Raw genomic sequence first — 20,834 nt, 5'->3', positions numbered from 1 at the left:
TATTGCTTTACACTCAGAATATGCTTAAGAAACAGAACTGACTACTACTTATTAGCTGAAGAATAGCCCTTATGAGTGATATACTAGAGACAGTTACTGAGGGTCTGGGACAATCAAGTGAGTGAAAACCTTATAATTTGATACTGGGAGGTTTAAAGGAGACATATAGTAGTACCAGGAAAAAGATTTCTGTGAATGTTAAGAAGTGCTCTAACTGCAAAGAGACAGGAGGAACAACAACAAGGGAGAGGAAGGACAGAACAAGAAAGAGGCCCATGATTCTCAGACAAGGCACAAAGAATTCTGTCCAGCAGGGGTCGATCTCAGGAAGCAAAAGAGCTTATTTTGCTTTTATAACTTTTAATTTGCTTCTAACCTCCCACTAAGATCTACATCAACAGCCTCCAGAGACAGACCTTTCCCACATGTGGGTTTCATTGCATTGCAGTGAATAATCTACCTCTGCATTGTCAGCAATGGCACTAGGGTTAATCATCACAATTTGCTGATGTGCTTGGCACCAGTGGGTGGAAAGTGTTCCAAAGTTAAAGAAGAGCATGCTCATATTTCCAAGTGATTGAGCACAAAAGAAAAAGATGCCTGAAAACTGTAATTCTCAGCAACCCACCTTCAATGTTTTCACAGCAACTGTAAGGCTGTATTTCTTCCAGACGCCAACGTAAACCTCTCCATACTGACCGCCCCCAAGTTTGTGCTTCATGGTAATATCCGTTCGTTCCATTTCCCATTTGTCGTGGATGGGGGACACACCATAGACCGTAGGCTTATTACACTTGGGTGCTGGGTAGTGTAATGTTGTCACCAGCCCATCAGCCACTGTGGAGTGATGGTGTACAAGCTCTGCCAAGGTGCTGAAGCGGCTCTCAGCAGTCACATATACCTGGTAAGAAAAGCAGAAAAGCTAAACAACTTGAAAAGAGATTAAGAATTGTTTTTTTAAAGCCCATATTTCACTGGCCTGAAGATAGGAGGCTATCTTTAAAAAAAAATTTTTTTCTTTCTGCAGACAGGGTCTCACTATATTGCCCAGGGAGGTCTCAAACGCCAGCCTCAAGCAATCCTTCTGCCTGGGCCTGCCAAGGTGCTGAGATTACAGACTGGGTCACTATACCCAGCAAAAGTTTATCTTAATTGAGGTAAATTTAAAAGTTAAATGATGACTGCAAGGGTAAACATAGAACTTCAGTTTAATCTTACTTAATCTGCCTTTCCTATTCTTCCTAAATTAGTCTTGGGGAAACCTTCCAAGATCTCTCTCTGGATCATCAAGCTCATTGATCTTCAAATATATATATTTTTTCATATATATATGTATTTTCATATATATATATATGGTTTTTGTTTTTTTTTTTGAGACAGAGTCTCACTCTGTTGCCCAGGCTGGAGTGCAGTGTCACAACCTCAGCTCACTGCAACCTCTACCTCTCGGGTTCAAGTAATTCTTCTGCCTCAACCTCCCAAGTACCTGGGATTACAGGCATGCGCCACCACGCCTGGCTAATTTTTTTCTTTGTATTTTTAGTAAAGACGGGGTTTCACCATGTTAGCCAGGCTGGTCAGGGACTCCTAACCTCAAGTGATCTGTCTGCCCCAGTCTCCCAAATTGCTGGGATTACAGGTGTGAGCCACCGCGCCCGGCCAGTCTTCAAATATTTTTAAGCCACAAGACTGTGGACTTAACTACAGAAGATAGGTAAAGAAGAGATGCCCTGATCAAAGTAAGCAAGCAAGGACTTGGTCTTTTGTAAAAATTTACAAAATATCACCTTTCTCTTGTAAAGAACATAACTTGAAAACCACTGATTTAGATGTTTTTGGTAAGAGTATTCAAATATTTCATAATTTTAATTACGATGTACATTTGAGTGTCTAGGCCATTAAAGAAAGAGCCACAATTTACCAGTGGCCGGCACTTTGGGAGGCTGAGGCTGGCGGGTCACTTGAGGTCAAGAGTTGAGACCAGCCTGGCCATTATGGTGAAACCCCCTCTCTACTAAAAATACAAAAATTAGCTAGGCGTGGTGGTGTGCACCTGTAGTCCCAGCTACTTGGGAGGCTAAGGTGGAAGGATTGCTTGAACCTGGGAGGCAGAGGTTGCAGTGAGCTGAGAGCATGTCACTGCATTCTAGCCTGGGTGACAGAGCAAGACTCCGTCTTAAAAAACAAAAAAAGCGGCCGGGCGCGGTGGCTCAAACCTGTAATCCCAGCACTTTGGGAGGCCGAGATGGGCGGATCACGAGGTCAGGAGATCGAGACCATCCTGGCTAACACGGTGAAACCCCGTCTCTACTAAAAAAATACAAAAAAAAAACTAGCCGGGCGAGGTGGCGGGCGCCTGTAGTCCCAACTACTTGGGAGGCTGAGGCAGGAGAATGGCGTGAACCCGTGAGGCGGAGCTTGCAGTGAGCTGAGATCCGGCCACTGCACTCCAGCCCGGGCGGCAGAGACTCCGTCTCAAAAAAAAAAAAAAAAAAAAAAAAACAAAAAAAAACAAAAAAAAACAAAAAAAGCCACATTGGATTTCACAGAATTGCTTATAACATAGTTAATTTGCTAAGCAATAAGAAATATAAAGTAAGAGGGAATTCTCTGGCCTTCTCTCTCAAGGGAGCTTTAATTTTTATTTTTGAGAAATAAGGATCTCACTGAATTGCCCAGCCTGGGGGGCAGTGACATAATCATGACTCACTGCAGCCTTGACCTCCCAGGTTCAGGTGATCCTCCTGCCTCAGCTTCCCGGGTAGCTAGGACCACAGACATATACCACCATAGCCAGTTCATTTTTAAAATTTTTTGTAGACACGAGGTTTCACTATGTTCCTCAGGCTGGTCTTGAACTCCTGGGTTCAAGTGATCCACCCACCTTGGCCTCCCCAAGTGTTGGGATTACAGGCATGAGCCATCACGCCTAACCTGTTATTTATTTTTTTTAAAGACACTTTTGGCCGGGCACGGTGGCTCACGCCTGTAATCCCAACACTTTGGGAGGCCAAGGCAGGCAGATCACGAGGTCAGGAGATCGAGACCATCCTGGTTAACACGGTGAAACGCCATCTCTACTAAAAATACAAAAAATTAGCCAGGCATGGTGGTGGGCGCCTGTAGTCCCAGCTACTCAGGAGGCTGAGGCAGGAGAATGGCGTGAACGCGGGAGGCAGAGCTTGCAGTGAGCCAAGATCGCGCCACTGCACTCCAGCCTGGGCAACAGAGCGAGACTCCGTCTCAAAACAAAAACAAACAAACAAAGAAAGAAGCTTTTGTTTTAGTGTATACATAAAAGTATTCATAAAATTCATAAATGGAAAATTTATAATTTTTACAAAGTAAACTCACCCATGTAAACGTCACCCACACCAAGAATTATAACATGACCAGCACCCCAGAAGCCTCCCTTATGCTCTCCAGCTATTTACCCTTGCAAAGATAGCCACTATGCTGACTTCTAACACCTTAGATTAGCTTCTGCTTCCTTTTTTTTTTTTTGAGACAGAGTCTCGCTCTGTTGCCCAGGCTGGAGTGCAGTGGCACGATCCTGGCTCACTGCAACCTCCGCCTCCCGGGTTCAACCAGTTCTCCTGCCTCAGCCTCCTGAGTAACTGAGTAACTGGGATTACAGGCGTGCGCCACCATGTCAGGCTAATTTTTGTATTTGTAGTAGAGATGGGGTTTCATCATGTTGGCCAGGCTGGTCTCCTGACCTCCTGACCTCCAGTGATGAGGCCCATCTCAGCTTCCCAAAGTGCTGGGATTACAGGTGTGAGCCACTGTGCCTGGCCTCTGCTTCTGAACTATATACAAACAGAATCACACAGTATGTATTACGTCTATTTTCTTCCACCCAACTTAAAAATTTTAAAATTTAAACTTTAAAATTTTTTAAACTTGCATTATATTTCACATACCATAATATTCATCATTTTAAGGTATACAATTTAGTGGTTTTAGCATATTCTCAAAGTTGTCCAACCATCACCACTAACTCTAGAACATTCTCATCATCTCATACCTATTAGGAGTCCTTCCCACTCCCCACATTCTCATCCCCCAGCTAATACTAATCCTTCAACTTTGCTGAAGTTGAGTCAGCTAATATTCATCTACAGTAGGGGCCAGCAAACTCTTCATAAGGGCCAGATAATAAATATTTTAGGCTGTGGCCACAGTGTGTCTGTCAGAACTACTCAGCGCTGCCTAGTAATAGAAACCATAGACAATACATGAACAAATGAGAGTGGCTATATTCCAATAAAATGTTATTTACAAGAAAAAGCAGATGGCTGGAGGGCCACAGTTTTACCTGATGGTGTTGTGTGTAGCAGTACTGTGTTCATTTCTGTTGTTGAATGAAATTGCATTTTATGAATATACCACAATTTATTAACCCATTCTACTGCTGTTAGATCTGTGGGTGTTTCTAGGTTTTGGCTATCAGAAGCAATGCTGCTATGAACATTCCTATACATGTCTTCTGGCATACATATGCACTCATTTCTTTTTTTTTTTTTTTTTTTTGAGACGGAGTCTCGCTCTGTCACCCAGGCTGGAGTGCAGTGGCCGGATCTCAGCTCACTGCAAGCTCCGCCTCCCGGGTTCACGCCATTCTCCTGCCTCAGCCTCCCGAGTAGCTGGGACTACAGGCGCCCGCCACCTCGCCCAGCTAGTTTTTTGTATTTTTTAGTAGAGACGGGGTTTCACCGTGTTAACCAGGATGGTCTCGATCTCCCGACCTCGTGATCCGCCCGTCTCGGCCTCCCAAAGTGCTGGGATTACAGGCTTGAGCCACCGCGCCCGGCCAGCACTCATTTCTATTAGGTAAATAACTAGAACTGCTGAGTCACTCTTACATTACTACACATCTGATTCTGTTCTGTTTGGCCAAGAGGAAACATACTATGTCTATATGGTGGTGCAAAAGTGAAAGAAAACTAAAAATTTACTTACTTCCTACTTTGTATCAGTCATTATGTCTTACAGAAATTACTTCATTTAATCCTTACAACAACCCAATAAAGTGGGAGCTAATTACAGACAGGGAAACTGAGACTTATGTAAGGTCACAATCAGAACTGCTTGCTCCAAAGCCTGTGCTTCCCCCACAGCATGCCTATCACATAGAGGAGAACACAAGAAATAATTCAACCTAAATTTACTGCACAACAAAAAAACAACAGACATAAGCTCATGTTCTGTAGTTTATAATGTATAAACACACTGTAACAAACCCATTCTACCTAATTAACATGGCTGGTGTTCCCAATATACAAACTGTTCAATGACTGAATGATCTGTTTCAGTTAATATACATTAGTGATCGACACCAGGCTCAAAAGTCTCTTACTCTGTGAACTTTCTGGTAGATATTATTCTAATTTTCTTTTTTTTTTTTTTTTTTTTTTTTTTTTTTTTTTGAGACGGAATCTTGCTCTGTCGCCCAGGCTGGAGTGCAGTGGCCGGATCTCAGCTCACTGCAAGGTGCGCCTCCCAGGTTCACGCCATTCTCCTGCCTCAGCCTCCCGAGTAGCTGGGACTACAGGCGCCCGCCACCTCGCCCGGCTAGTTTTTTGTATTTTTTAGTAGAGGCGGGGTTTCACCGTGTTAGCCAGGATGGTCTCGATCTGCTGACCTCGTGATCCGCCCGTCTCGGCCTCCCATATTCTAATTTTCAATGATACAATGTTAACTGATAAATTCTATACCAGTGCACTGGGTGTGTATTTGTGTACTGATTATTAGAACAGCTAACTTATACAGCAGTTCCCTTCATTCTTCACCTTCAAATCTAGCTTATCTTTAAAATATTAATATAATACTGTTTTTTAAATTTCTATTACCATATTCTTTTCAAGAGAACAAGCTCTAACATGCCAAAAAGCCCAAACTCACAAAGCTAGTGAATATTTTATTTCATGTCAGACATAAAACCTATTACTTCACTTCAGTCACGTTGAATATTATTTCACAAAGCAGCCAGTCCATGCTTAAAGGTGCTGACCAGCGAGTCTTACCTTGCCATCTGCAGTGGTGTTAATCCTGTAGTGATACACACGTCCCTCGTACCTGAGCGAGATGGACAGCTGCCCAGGGCTACTCTCACTTTCTCGCACCAGGAAGCTGCCATTGATGAGACTGCTGAGCAGATACTCAGCTGCACTGCGTGACACAGGTCCATGGTACCAGGAGTGTTTTTCCAGGCTGTTCACTGGGGTGATGTAGTTGCTTGGCACCCAGCCCTGCCCATTCTTAGAGCGAACTTCACTCCACTCACCATTCTGGTTGTAACCAAGAACTCGTAGCTTTTCACCTAGCCATAAGGTCATCACAGGATGAAAGAAAGGATGTTAAGACTTTATTTCAACTGAAGCAGTGTATTGTCAAACTTTAAACTCATTAAAAAAAAAAAGAATCTTGAACTTTTATGCCAAATTTGTTTTTAAATAATGAAAACAAACTTGGCTGTTCATTATATCCTGATTGCTCTCTTTAACTTTTAGCTTAACCACACAAGCATGGTCGGAAATGGTTTTCTGGCATTTACTACAGGGTTTTAAAAGTCTATATACAACTTAAAAAATACCCTTAGGAAACTCTATGTATGGCAGACAGGTTATTAAAATGGCTGGAAAAGGATACAGTGCTCACTCTTCAAAAGAAGAAAATTCACTTTCCCTGAAAACAGTTTATCAAGGAATGTATCTTACATATGATTCAATGTTAACAACCATCAAGGATTAGGGATAAGACATGTGAGATACAAAGTGACTTCTAAATTTCACTTGGCACCAAGGCAACAAAACCACTGATGTAAAACAAAAACAAAAACAAAAAATGAACAAACAAACAAAAAAACACAGACCACAGAGTTTTCAGCGAGAAAACTGTTCAGTGGGGTGAGGGAATGGGCAGTTAGGACTCCCAAAACACAACCCCTTCCAGAATACAAGTTTAAAAATAGCTATAGTTTTCTTATTTCCTTCCTAGTTCCCACAAAGAATGAATCACTCCTTTCCATTCCACACTAAAATCAGTGCGTGGAATGGCAAGCTCACTCTTAAAGTTGGAAACCAAAACCCGAGTCACTCAGTGTATCTTTGCCGTCAACTTCAACGTTCTTAATTTTTTCATCAAAATTGGGAACATCAAGCTCAGACTTCAACATATAACTTGCCCCGATACTTGCAGCACAAATTAGGTTTCTTTGGCAAAACAGAGACAGTGAAAGAAATATCACTAGTGATAAATAAATGTTAATCTAAAGAATCCTTATAGTACCTCAGGTTCTTATCTCTAAGAGATGCAACCCTTCCTATAGCGTTCACATCTACTTCTTCAGTGTCAGAAAGTAGAAAGCAGCGAAGTCAATCAAAAGTACATGGCCATGGCTGAGCATGGTGTCTCACGCCTGTAATCCCAGCACTTTGGGAGGCCGAGAGAGGCGGATCACCTAAGGTCGGGAGTTCGAGACTAGCCTGGCCGACATGGCGAAACTCTGTCTCTACCAAAAATACAAAAAATTAGCCAGGCGTGGTGGCGCATGCCTATAATCCCAGCTACTTGGGAGGCTGAGGCAGGAGAATCGCTTGAACCCAGGAAGCTAAGGTTGCAGTGAGCCAAGATTGCACCACTGTACTCCAACCTGGGCGACCGAGAGTGGCTGCCCAAAAAAAAAAAAAAAAAAAAAAAGAAGCACACAGCCAGAAGTATCAGGGAAAAGTTTTTAGGAAAACTCAAAATAATTATCCTTATAACCATCTGTCCTTTTTCAGTGGCCTTCAGAAATGTTTCCATAGAATAACTTTCTATTAGACACCATCTCACCTTAGACACATGGATATGAGATAATGAGGAAAAAACACGAGTATACGTACATATATACACCTATGGGTACATAAAATATACATATATACAGATAGGAGTCTGGTGTAGCAGTGGATATGCGTAAGTGCACAGATAAATACTCGCCAATCATATTTACAGGAAGAAAAAAAAAATCCTGCTGGAAAAACTGAAGAAAACCTGTTGCTCTGTAGCTTTTCTCTATTAGTCCACATGAACTAAAAATAAAGCCTGTAACTACTTTGTATATATATCTATATACATTTTAAAAATATTGTTGCTTCCTTAAAAAGAATTGGTAATGACAGACTATCATAATGAAGATACAGTCAAAGACCCCAGGATTTTTTGTTTGTTGTTCTCTTTTTTTTTCAGTTATCAGGAAAATTTTTCTACCCTGGAAGTTTTGACTACCATGGAAAATGACAGGGGGATGACTAGTACGGATTCAAACATTGGCCAAACTGACAGAGCAATCCTAGGGAGAACTTTTTTGTTTGTCTTGAAACAGGTCTCCCTCTGTCGCCACATAGCAGTGCAGCAGTGCAAACACAGATCACTGTAACCTCAATTTCTCAGGCTCAAGTGATCCTAAGACCTCAGCCCCCCAAGTACCTGGGTCTACAGATGCATGCCACTGCACCTGGCTAATTTTTAAAATTTTGTAAAGACAGGGGTCTCGCTACATTGACTAGGCTGGTTTTGAACTCCTGGGCTCAAGCAATCCTCCAGCCTCAACCTCCCAAAGTGCTGAGATTACAGGCATGAGCCACCGTGTTTGGCTGGTAGAATTAAAAAAAAAAAAAAAAATTCAAGCAAAATATCATTTTCAATCAAAAACTAAAGTGTTGCTTTATTTTTAAAATATATTTTCTTGTCTTTTAAAATAATAAAACAGCTTTAGCATGACATCATTTTAAATTAGTGAGAACCAGATATAAAAATTTGGCATTCTGTGGATTTTAAAAGAAACCACTGTTGGTCATAAGATAAAGGCCAGTCATAACTGATAACTGAAGAATCAACAGCCTTTCTTTATCAATGTTTCCTTGATGACTGGGCTATCTTGAAAAAACAACAGGAAAACGTACCTATGAAAGAATTTCCGAGTCATCACTTCACAAATTTCTCCAGTGAAGAATCAGTAAAGGTAAAATCAAGTATACTGTAGCCCAAAGAGACTACCACACAATATTAACTTTCTGGCTGGGTGTGGTGGCTCACACCTGTAATCCCAGCACTTTGGGAAGCTGAAGCAGGCGGATTACAGGTCAGGAGTTCGAGGCCATCCTGACCAACATGGGAGAAACCCTGTCTACTAAAAATACAAAAATTAACCGGGTGTGGTGGTGCACGCCTGTAATCCCAGCTACTCAAGAGGCTGAGGCAGCAGAATCGCTTGAACCCGGGAGGCAGAGCTTGCAGTGAGCCGAGATAGCACCACTGCACTCCAGTCTGGGCAACGGAGTGAGACTCCATCTCAAAGAAAAAAAAAAAAAAATTCTTTGATATATTTTGTTCTATCCTCAAACTTTACATAAAATTTTCCTACGACTGCATAAACACAACCCCTACATACATAACATATATCATCCTGTCCCCAAAACTATCCAAAAGCAGTAAGTAAAACTGACACTAGGAGATAATGCACTTTTACTTTTACTTTTAATTCTGTTCTATATACAGTTGGCCAACAAATGCAACTACCACGAAGGCTAGACTCACTATACACCTATTCTTTTGTTTTTATTTTTTTAAGAGACGGCATCTCGTTCTGTCGCCCAGGCTGGAGTGCAGTGGCACCATCTCAGCTCAATGCAACCTCGGCCTCCTGGGTTCAATTCTCCTGCCTCAGCCTCCCGAGTAGCTGGGACTACAGGCACATGCCGCCACACATGGCTAATGTCTTTTGTATTTTAGTAGACGGGGTTTCACCGTGTTGCCCAGCCTGGTCTCGAATTCCTGAGCTCAGAGATTCCGAAAGCCTCGGCTTCCCAAAGTGCTAGATTACAGGCGTGAGCCACTGTGCCTGGCCACACCTATTCTAATTGAACTGTGGCTAAGATGAGCCATGTTGCCAGACCTCACTGCTACTCAGAATGTTGTCTGTGAACTTGACTGTCTATATGTGAGGACTGTTCATTCATTACTAGTCCACAGTGAGATTAAGAACTGCAACCAAATGTAAACCAACTACATCACTAAGCACGCTATTTATTATTTAGTTCAGTTTTAACCCTTTGGAGCAAGGCTTTCTGCATGAAGATAGTAGTCTAGTGTTTCACATTCTGGCATAAGCATCTTACCTTGTTGTGGACCATTTCTGAGTAGCACTGGCCTAGACAACATAAATGTCTATTGTATGTGTTTATATAGATCAGTGAAAGGAATGGTAGGAAAGGTTTATTTGATTTCCATTATAGTAATTCAAGAGAGTGGTAGTTTATTTCTGTGGTAAATTCTTATAAAATGGAACATTAAGAACATGACCAAATAAAATAAAATCAACCATTATTGATTTTGCGTGTGTGTGTGTGTGTGTGTGTGTGAGAGAGAGAGAGAGAGAGAGACAGAGAGAGAGAGCAAGGGCAAGGGCAAAAAAAGTAACTTTTATGATAAAGAAATAGGATTAAGAACATGACCAAATAAAATCAACCATTATTGATTTTGTGTGTGTGAGAGAGAGAGAGAGAGAGAGAGAGAGAGAGAGAGAGAGCAAGCGAGGGCAAGGGCAAAAAAAGTAACTTTTATGATAAAGAAATAGGATTATGGGGACATTATCCTTGTGTACCTGAACTGATTTGCTAGTCTGCCTAAGCTTATTCTTGCCTTTTGAATGTATGAAAACCACTGCTGGGGGGGGAAAAATGTATTTCAGGATTTTTTTTTTTTTTTTTTTTTTGAGATGGAGTCTCACTCTGTCACCCAGGCTGGAGTGCAGTGGTGTGATCTCAGCTCACTGCAACCTCTGACTCCCAAGTTCAAGCAATTCTCATGCCTCAGCCTCCCAAGTAGCTGGGACTACAGGCATGTGCTACCATGCCCAACTAATTTTTTTCATATTTTTATTAGAGACAGGGTTTCGCAATGTTGACTAGGCTGGTGTCAAACTCCTGATCTCAGGTGATCCGCCCGCCTCGGTCTCCCAAAGTGCTGGAATTATAGGTGTGAGCCATCGAGCCTGGCCAGGCCCCTTTATCTCTTAATCAATAATGAAAACTGAAAAGTGAAAGCATGTTACATAGAAACCTCACCTTTAGTGATGCTGAGTGTGTTATCACCACTTGCTACAAAATCATAAAGTGCAACAAAGAGATTAGGGTCACTCTCGGTGGCTCCGAGCAAGTTCTCCTTGGAGCTCCACCTGATAGCTTCATTTAGTGCCTGGGGTTCAACATCACAACCATAGGGACGATGCAAAGCTTCTGAAAGACATAAGAAGGGAAGAGAATTCATGGTGAGTTCAACAGCAAAACATTTGTTTGAATTCAGTATATACATAGTATTTCAGCTGCTGGCTCCAGAGTAGGAAAGAACTGCACAGTATAAAGTGTTATGAAGAATGAGCAAATAGGCACTGTCTCTCCTAAGCATGAGGAAGCAATTTACTTGTTAAAAATGTAACAAGGTAGTCAGAGAAAAGACCACAAAATGAGAGTTTAGCCGTGATTTATAGGCACTCACCAAAATCAGACATAAACTAATAGGAAACGCAGTTTTCTCAAAATGGAAAAAAGAATCTCAAAGAGAAATGGTTACTAACTTTATAAAACATATAGGATATTTTGTTATAGTGGTGGTTGTAGTTTTAAGGAAGAAATGATTATAAGTTTCTTACAAGTCCACCCAAACTACCCTTATTCCCTTTCTCTCTCCACAAAAAACAAACTGTAGAAAAGACAACAGGGATTATTTTTCAGAATTAGGTAATATTGTATAAATCCAGGCCCTCTAAGTATAGAAAAAATTATTTAAAAAGTGCTTTTAGAAAAATAATCTTGTTTTGGCCAACATGGCGAAAAATAATCTTTTGTTTTAAAAAAAAAACAAAAGAAACATGACAGCACCCAGCCTGAATGACATTTTTAAACACTATTTTGTTTTCCTGAGCAGTGATTTTTTTGTAAGTATCAATAACTTAATTGAACAGCCTAGAAAATATTACTATCATCGGGCATTTATTGAGTTTCTACTCAATGTGGTCCAAGCCTTTTATGACCTGTTTTTTTCTCAAGACTTTACAGTTTCTAAATTTATTTATAGTACATAGCACAGGTGATCCCTATACCATCTTAAAGATCACCTGTTTCTCACGGCCCAGATCGATTACACAAAAAACACAGTTTTTCCAGTATCGATTTTCTTGATCAGACTGTTTTTAGTGCCTGTCTACAAAGGCAAACTATCCAAATGTCTATGTCATATAACAACATTTTTATGTCTCTCTTCCTCCCATTATTATTATTATTATTATTATTATTTCTGAGATGGAGTTTCACTTTTGTTGCCCAGGCTGGAGTGCAATGGCATTATCTCGGCTCACTGAAACCCCCGCCTCCCGAGTTCAGGTGATTCTCCTGCCTCAGCCTCCCAAGTAGCTGGGATTACAGGCACCCGCCACCACACCCAACTAATTTTCTTGTATTTTTAGTAGAGACAGGGTTTTACCACGTTGGCCAGGCTGATCTCGAACTCCTGATCTCAGGTGATTCACCCGCCTCGGCTTCCCAAACTGCTGGGATTACAGGTGTGAGCCACTGCACCCAGCCGACTTATTCCCCACCTATGCCCACCCCCCAACCCCCCACTCCCCCACTGCGATGGAGTCCTGTTTTGTTGCCCAGCCTGGAATGCACTGGTGCAATCTCTGCTCACTGCAACCTTTGTCTCCCAGGTTCAAGCAATTCTATTGCCTCAGCCTCCCGAGTAGCTGGGATTACAGGTGCATGCCATGAAGTCCAGCTAAGTATTGTATTTTTAGTAGAGACGAGATTTCACCATGTTGGCCAGGCTGGTCTTGAACCTGACCTTGTGATCCTCCCGCCTTGGCCTCCCAAAGTGCTGGGATTACAGGCGTGAGCCAACACCCAGCCAGGCCAACTTATTTTTAATATAAAAACGGTTTTATCATATATGAAAGGAAAAAACTTGAATTTGTGGTTCCATTTATTTTCAGATCCATTCCCTGTTCTCCATCTCTACTGCCAATGCCTTAGTTCAAATCCACAACATCTCAACATCTCTCACCTGGACTACTGCCTCCAGTCTTGTCTCCCTCAAATCCATCCTCCACACAGCTGGCAAAGTGATCTATTTAAGAAAAAAATTGACCACATCACTTTTCTTAAGCCTCTTCAATAGTTTAACATCAAGCTAAAGTCTCCTTTTCATGGCCTTCAAAGGCCTTTCATGATCAGATCTCCACCTACTCCTCCGGCTTTGCCTCTCCCCACTCCAGACCTCAGATTGTAAACTTTAAGATACACCATGTTGCTTCTCACCTTCTGGCTTTGGTTCACACAGTCCAGACTAACTAGTCACCCCACTTTTCTTTTGACTGGTTGATTTCTACTTGTAATACTCAGCTCCAATTTATAGTAGTTCCCCTTATCCATGAGGAATATGTTTCAAGACCCACAGTGGATGATTAAAATCAGGATAGTACCAAACTCACTATATACTACGTTTTTCCTATACATACATAACCATGATACAATTTAATTTATAAATTAGGCTCAGTAAGAGATCAACAATAATAAAACAGAACAATTATAATATATTGTAATAAAATATATGTGAATGTGGTATCTCTCTTTTTCCCTCAAAATATCTTAATACTTTCAGACTGGGGTGGAGTGCCAGTAACTGAAACTGCATAAGGCAAAATTGTGGATAATGGGGGATACTGCACCTTCTCTCTGTGATGTCAAAAGCATCACAGTTGCTGCCTTAATACTCTACCTTTATCTCTGTATTAATAATACATTCTACGTATGTTTGTTCCCCAAACACCATAACATGCTCCTTGTATCTGGAATGGTATTCTTTTCCTACCAAGAGTTACATAATATGTGTTTAATAACTGTTAGCTAAACAAATGCCCAAATTACACAAACATATAAGTGACAGGAAACAAGATGTATCTTAATCTTAAAATCACATTAAACAATGCTTTAAAATTGGCTTTGGCCAGGCGCGGTGGCTCAGGCCTGTAATCCCAGCACTTTGGGAGACCGGGGAGGGAGGGTGGATCACCTGAGGTCAGGAGTTTGAGACCAGCCTGACCAACATGGTGAAAAACCCCATCTCTACTAAAAATAGAAAAATTAGCCAGGTCTGGTGGCACGTGCCTATAATTCCAGCTACCTAGAAGGGTGAGGCAGGAGAACTGCTTGAGCCTGGGAGGTGGAGGTTACAGTGAGCTGAGATTGCCACCGTACTCCAGCCTGGGTAACAGAGTAAAACCCTGTCTTAAAAAAAAAAAAAAAAAAAAAAAAAAGGCTTCATAACTTCTACATGATATACACACAGAAATTCCTGTTGTAGTTTGGCTCTGTAATTCTCCAAACAGTTTCAGAGTTTCATATTCCCCTCTCTAAAAGAATATATATTTAAAATTCCAGTTAATTCAATTTTGTTTTACATTAAGAACACTATGATAAACTTAAAGAAATGTTCTGACATCATGAAGAGTTAAAGTAGTTATGTTGTTCCTAATTTAAATACAGAATTATAGTGAACGGGAACAGCTGTATTCACTATAGCCAATTTGGGATGATCAAATCAACAAAAATCCATATTGCAAAAAACATTCTTCAAACTGGTTGCATGTATCATATAGGTCTTTATTCCAATGCAAAAACTATCTACTCTAGCAGAATTTCCACTGGGCTATACAATGCCAATCCTTTATTAAGTGAAAAAAATGCCAAGAAAGTACAGAAAATATCCATATTTATTAGCATCTATTACTGAACACTCCATAATCCACACTTATATATATATTATAATATATATATATATTTTTTGCCAGTGACACTGGTAACACATTACAATGTTTTATAAATACTCTGTTTAATGATTATCAAACAGTTTAAGTATATTTAATTCTTTGTAGTACAGGAAAAGTTCCCCTTGTTTGAAATTATAAGATAAAAACTCAACAGTAAAAAGAACTTTGGTACTATCAACGACCAAGTTAGAAATAGTAATAAGCAGAAGCCAACTCTTAACCTCTATCAGGACAAAACCAGCAAATGTCATATAGTTATACCTTACTTTGTGAAACTCAGTATATTAAAGTTTACAAAACAGTAATTTGATCACCCGGAGGGTGAGGACGGTAATGCAATATTGAGCAGCTTCCTGGGCTCACACAACCAGGAGCTGGCCAAGAACTGGATTCCCACAGTGGACCTAAGGGGCACCATGGGCACTGTGGGGCTGGTGTGGGTCAGTGACTGGAGGCCAATTCTGGACCAGGTGCCTTACATCAACAGCAAGTTTAAGAAGAATGATTAATTAAACTGACGCCTCCATGAACCCCTCTGGTGTCAGGTGGTACCAGTTCCTCCCATGTCAGCGCCTGCTGCATCTGGAACAGCCCAAGCTCTCAGGATGGACACTCAGGGAATCCACAGTGCAACTTAAGATTTCTTGTATTTCTGAAAACAGCTGGGGTGTTTTAAGCACACAGCATTAAATCTCACTATGAAACCTGCCCCCTGCCTGGATATTAGTCATGCTGATAATTCAGTTACTTTGAATACAGCCCCGGAGAATGACCCAGGGGGCTTTACAAGCTCCAAAATGTTGCCAGTTTAGGAGAGTTTTCCAATGGCTGTCAGATATTGTTTTATTATTATCATTATTGAGACAAGGTCTCGCCATGTCCAGGCTGGTCTCAAACTCCTGAGCTCAAGCGATCCACCTGTCTCAGCCTCCCAAAGTACTGGGATTACAAGCACCAGCCACCACGGCCGGCCTGTTTAACTATTTTAAATGTTTACTGGGGAAAAAGAAGCCCCTAGCAATTTGAGTGACTACCACATGCAAGGCACTGTGCTGGGCTTCAGAGTATAAAGATGAGAAATCACTAATAACACCACTGGGACTCAATATGCAAAACTATCATCCATGCTTCCCTCAAAATTTGTTTCTCTTACAGAATTCCTCATTTCAGTTAATGGCAATTCCATCTTTTCAAATGCTGAGGCCAAAAACCATGGAATCCTTTATGTCTCCTTTCTTGCTCTCACATACGACATCCAATCCATTCAGAAATTCTATTGGCACTGCCTTCAAAAATATACCCAGAATCTAACCACTTCTCATTCAGTACCACTTCATGACCACCATCATCTAGATAAGAGGTCCCCAACCCCTGGGCCACAGACAGGTATTGGTCTGTGGCCTGTTAGGAACAGGGCCACGCAGCAGCAAGTGAGCAGTGGGCCAGCAAGCATTACCTCCTGAGCTGCACCTCCCGGCAGATTAGTGGAGGCATTTGATTCTCACAGGAGCCGAAACCTACTGTGAACTGCTCATGCAAGGCATCTAGGTTGAATGCTCCTTAGGATAATCTAATGCCTGATGATCTGAGGTGGAACAGTTTCATGTGAAACCACTGCTCCCCACCCCGGTCTGTGAAAAAACTGACTTCCATGAAACTGGTCCCTGGTGCCAAAAAGGTTGGAACCACTGAGGAGATTATTTCACTAGACTCCTGATTTCCATGCTTCCATGCTTGTTCCCTACTGTTTATTCTCAACATACCAGCCATCTGTCAGAGCATAAGTCAGATTGCTACTCCTCCGTTCAAGACTCTTCAAAGGCTCCCCATTTTATAGTAAAAGCTAAAATCCTTAAAGACCCTGCAAAGTCCTTCACAACTGGTCTTGCCCAGCATCTCCTGCTACTATTCTTCCACCTCATTCTGGCCACTGACATCAATGCTACTGCTTGAACAAAGCAGGCACACTTCTGCCTCAGGACCTTTGCACTGGCTTCTCCTTCTGCCTAAAACACTCTTCCCCATGACATTTCACCAAATGTTACCTTCTTGTTATGGCATTCTCTGATTATTCTGTTTTAAAGTACATCTATTCTTGATAACACTCTCACATCCCCCACTGACTCCTTTCCTGATTTATTTTACCTCCATACCTCTTACTACCACCAAACATATCGTGTAATTTACTTATTTATTATTATATTCATGTATCTAAGTCTCCCTGCTAAAATGTAAGTTTTATGAGGACTAGGATTTTTGTCTGTTTTGTTCACTGAACAGTGACTCCAGAACAGTGCCTACATATAACAGGCTCTCAAAAAAGATTTGCTGAATGAATGAACTATGTAAACATACTCACAGAGGACGCTCTGAAAGGACAGAATATAAAACAAAACTCTAGAGTCAGGCAAGGTTTCAGACTTAAAATTAGATAAACATTTAAACTGGATGAACACAGGCCAGGCACAGTAGCTCATGCCTATAAACTCAGCACTTTGAGAAGCCAAGGTGGGAGGATCGCTTGAGGCCAGGAGTTCAAGACCAGCCTGGGCAACATCATGAGACTTCATCACTATAAAAAATTTAAAAATTGGGCCGGGTATGGTGACTCGCACCTGTAATCCCAGCACTTTGGGAGGCCGAGGTGGATCACCTGAGGTCAGGAGTTCGAGACCAGCCTGGCCAACATGGCAAAACCCTGACTGGGCGTGGTGACAGGAGCCTGTAATGCCAACTACTCGGGAGGCTGAGGCAGGAGAATTGCTTGAACCCGGGAGGCGGAGGCTGCAGCGAGCTGAGATCAGACTGCTGCAGTCCAACTTGGGTGACAAAGCAAGACTCAGTCTCAAAAAAAGGAAAAAAAAAAACCATTAAATATTGGCTGGGCATACTGGCACACAACTGTAGTCCCAGCTACCCAGGAGGCTGAGGTAGGATTGCCTGAGCCTGGGAGGTTGAGGCTGCAGTGAGCCAAGATCACACCATTGCACTCTGATCTGGGCAACGGAACAAAACCCTGCTTTAAAAAAAAAAAATTAGATTAATAGGAATTCTGCACTGATGACAGTAGAGTGACAGACTGTCAATACTCAAGGACATGTTTATAATAAGGGGGAACTCTGAATCCAAAAGAGGACTCTTAAAGACAAGTCAGCTTCCTGAAAGTTGTGTTATCTGACAAAAGGAGAAAACAGAATGAGACCTACAGCACAATTTTATGTAAATTTAAAAGACATATACAGGCCAAACAATATTATATTTCTGAAATATGCAAAGTAATAACTGTAGGATAAAAGTAATTTTTGAGGCCAAAGTACTAAAAGAACCACAACTTAGAAAATAATCCTTTTTATTCCCCATTTCCCTTCTTCCCATCTCTGGTTTTACAGTCTTTTGGGTTGAGTCAAAAGATCTTATTTCCTTCCCTTCTTCCTTCTTCCCACTCCTCTTTTGTTCTCAAACTTAGGGTCAATTTCCTGCACAATCTGTCTGCACAGGATATCCACTTAAACACCATTCTACCCATTAGCACCAAACAAAAGGAAAACTTTTCCAAAGAGAAAAACATCCTAACATTTTTCTGAAGCTAAGAAGGAACATATTTTGAATCATAAAGAGTAAAGGAACTAAATGAGGGGGAACAAGGGATAAAGGCAAAAACAAAAGAAAACAAAAGCCTGTGGGAAGAGCAAGTAAGTGTCACAGTGTTACCCAGTAGCTATAGTCTATGTCACTTTCCTCATTGATTAAGACAGACATGCCTGGATGATTCAGATGTACTGTACACACCCAAATGCAAGTGTGTGGGCTGGGAATGGTTTATTTTTGAACAAAATGAAATGACTACTATAAATTAGGTAACTTAGATATCAAGTTAACTAATCTTCCATTATTCACTGCTATAGAGGTAGATCAGAGACTTAAGATGGGATAAGAGAAGACTGATTTTCACTCATGTAAAGAACCTAGGTAACAGAAATACATTATCACAATTAAGAAAAGGCATTTTTTTTTCTATTGCTACATTTGCAGGCTACAACAAAAATAAAGCAAAACAGAATAGCCACTTGTACAAAGTAAATTATCATAATTAAAAAAGTTAAAACCCAAAATAATAAAACTCAAACTGAGAAAATTCCTAAGCTTAATGTTTAATTGTATTAAAAACACTTTTCACCAATTAGTCATTCAATAACTTTTATCAGTTTAATTAGAAATTTGTCAGGTAGTAATTGGAGAAATTAATATTAAAAATTTTCAGTTTAGGTATTTTCAAGTATTTTATAAACATTTATCTTGTCAGAATTCTATTTTATCTGACTGTATATTCTCTAAGAAGCTAATAAGTTTTAATAACTTCTTTTAAAAATTATGTAAGGTAAATTATTCAACAGTTTTCAATATAGCTTAAGTTCTTCCCATCTGTATCTTACTATTACAAAATATTACATATTATCCATACATTCTTCCATTCAGTAAGTATTTATTGAGATCCTACTATGAGATATTCCCCCAAGAAACCACACAAACTTTCACTGACCAAGAATGAAGACAAAAAACAGTAGTAGGTAAGATGAATTTTTTTGAAATCTTCATTCACACTTGATTAATGTGGTTATCAAGCCTCCCCAAAACTATCAACTCTGAACCATACCTGTCATGTTGGGTAGAGCAGACTCTGAGGCCTCAGTGCACAGGCAGCAAAGTGAAGTGTCCTGATCTCTGCCATAACTATTAGGTGGAAGGAGAACTGTCCCAAGGACCATACCTCCGCCCAGAAGCACAAAAGTTAAACTGTTCTGTGTAAAGAGGAAGTCTTAGAATTCCATTCTCTGACAAGCAATACCACATGCATGTGACATTTACTCATGTACTCAGTGGCCAGAGGGAACCAATAAAATGGTAGAGCATTCACAATTCCCAAAGTGGGTGGAGAGTGACCTAAAGGAACATTTCCAGTAATCCACAAAAGACTGAGTCAGAATGGAGTTACTTCAAAATCTCTGGGAATACTTTTAAAATAGAAGTAAAATAAAAACCAACATACATATGTACAACAAACAGCCTAATAATAAAATAATGTAGAAATTAATATATCTCTATTTTATAGGGAGATGATGAGGTGAGATTATAGAGAAAAGTTTCCTTGGAGAAAACCTGTTTACAATAAAACACGAAATACACTTTTAAAAGAAAGGAAACGCCTAACAAGACTCATCTTTACATCACTTAAATAGTTCAAGAAACCACAAAGCCAAAGTCAAAGAAATAGCTGTGATCTGATTCACGAGCACAGAAGCCAAGAAATAACTGCTTTTGCTAATAATTTGGCTCTACAGTGTAATAAAGGTTAAAAACATAGCAATACAGTGTTGAAAACTTTTGAGTGTTAAAAGTTTATTTATTTATTTTTATTTTTATTTATTTATTTTTTTTGAGACAGAGTCTCGCTCTGTCGCCCAGGCTAGAGTACAGTGGCGTGATCTCGGCTCACTGCAATCTCCACCTCCCGGGTTCAAGTAATTCTCCTGCCTCAGCCTCCCAGGTAGCTGGGATTACAGGTGCCCGTCACCACGCCCAGTTTTTTATATTTTTAGAAGAGACGGGGTTTCACTATGTTGGCTAGGCTGGTCTCAAACTCCTGACCTCGTGATCCACCTGCCTCGGCCCCCCAAAATGCTGGGATTACAGGCATGAGCCACCATGCCCAGCCTGAGTGTTAAAAGTTTTTAAAGTAAAAAGTCCAATCTTTGTTAATAAACAGGAACAAAGCTAAATAAAATTTAAAAACCTAAAAATGATAGTACTTTGTGAGAATTAAACTAGCAAAACCTACAAATAATAGATGACTTTAATGTATGATCTACATAAATAACATTAAAGAGTGTAGGCCGGGCACCGCGGCTCACGTCTGTACTCCCGGCACTTTGGGAGGCGGAGGCATGTGGATCATGAGGTCAGGAGATCC

General features: G+C 40.7%; 1 protein-coding gene across 10 annotated transcripts in view; it reads right to left on the bottom strand.

Annotated features, from left to right (window-relative positions):
* ABL2 (ABL proto-oncogene 2, non-receptor tyrosine kinase) overlaps window positions 1-20,834 on the bottom strand; it is a 127,656-nt gene that overhangs the window by 22,416 nt on the left and 84,406 nt on the right. For 3 of the 10 annotated variants that reach the window (XM_050783366.1, XM_050783414.1, XM_050783406.1), the window contains exons 2-5: window positions 13,102-13,164; window positions 11,109-11,279; window positions 6,027-6,322; window positions 629-901 (exon numbers count right to left, since the gene is read on the bottom strand). In XM_050783366.1, coding sequence (XP_050639323.1) covers window positions 629-901; window positions 6,027-6,322; window positions 11,109-11,279; window positions 13,102-13,164 — 803 coding nt within the window. Of the gene's footprint in view, window positions 1-628; window positions 2,176-2,513; window positions 4,512-6,026; window positions 6,323-11,108; window positions 11,280-13,101; window positions 13,165-19,520; window positions 20,302-20,834 lie in introns of those variants that run through there. The other 7 variants (XM_050783385.1, XM_050783431.1, XM_050783375.1 and 4 more) reach the window with 6 other exon arrangements.

Source organism: Macaca thibetana, chromosome 1, assembly GCF_024542745.1.
Source record: "Macaca thibetana thibetana isolate TM-01 chromosome 1, ASM2454274v1, whole genome shotgun sequence".
Lineage (NCBI taxonomy): Eukaryota > Metazoa > Chordata > Mammalia > Primates > Cercopithecidae > Macaca > Macaca thibetana.
Note: the sequence above shows the minus strand (reverse complement) of the source record. Positions and strands in the feature narration are given on the sequence as shown.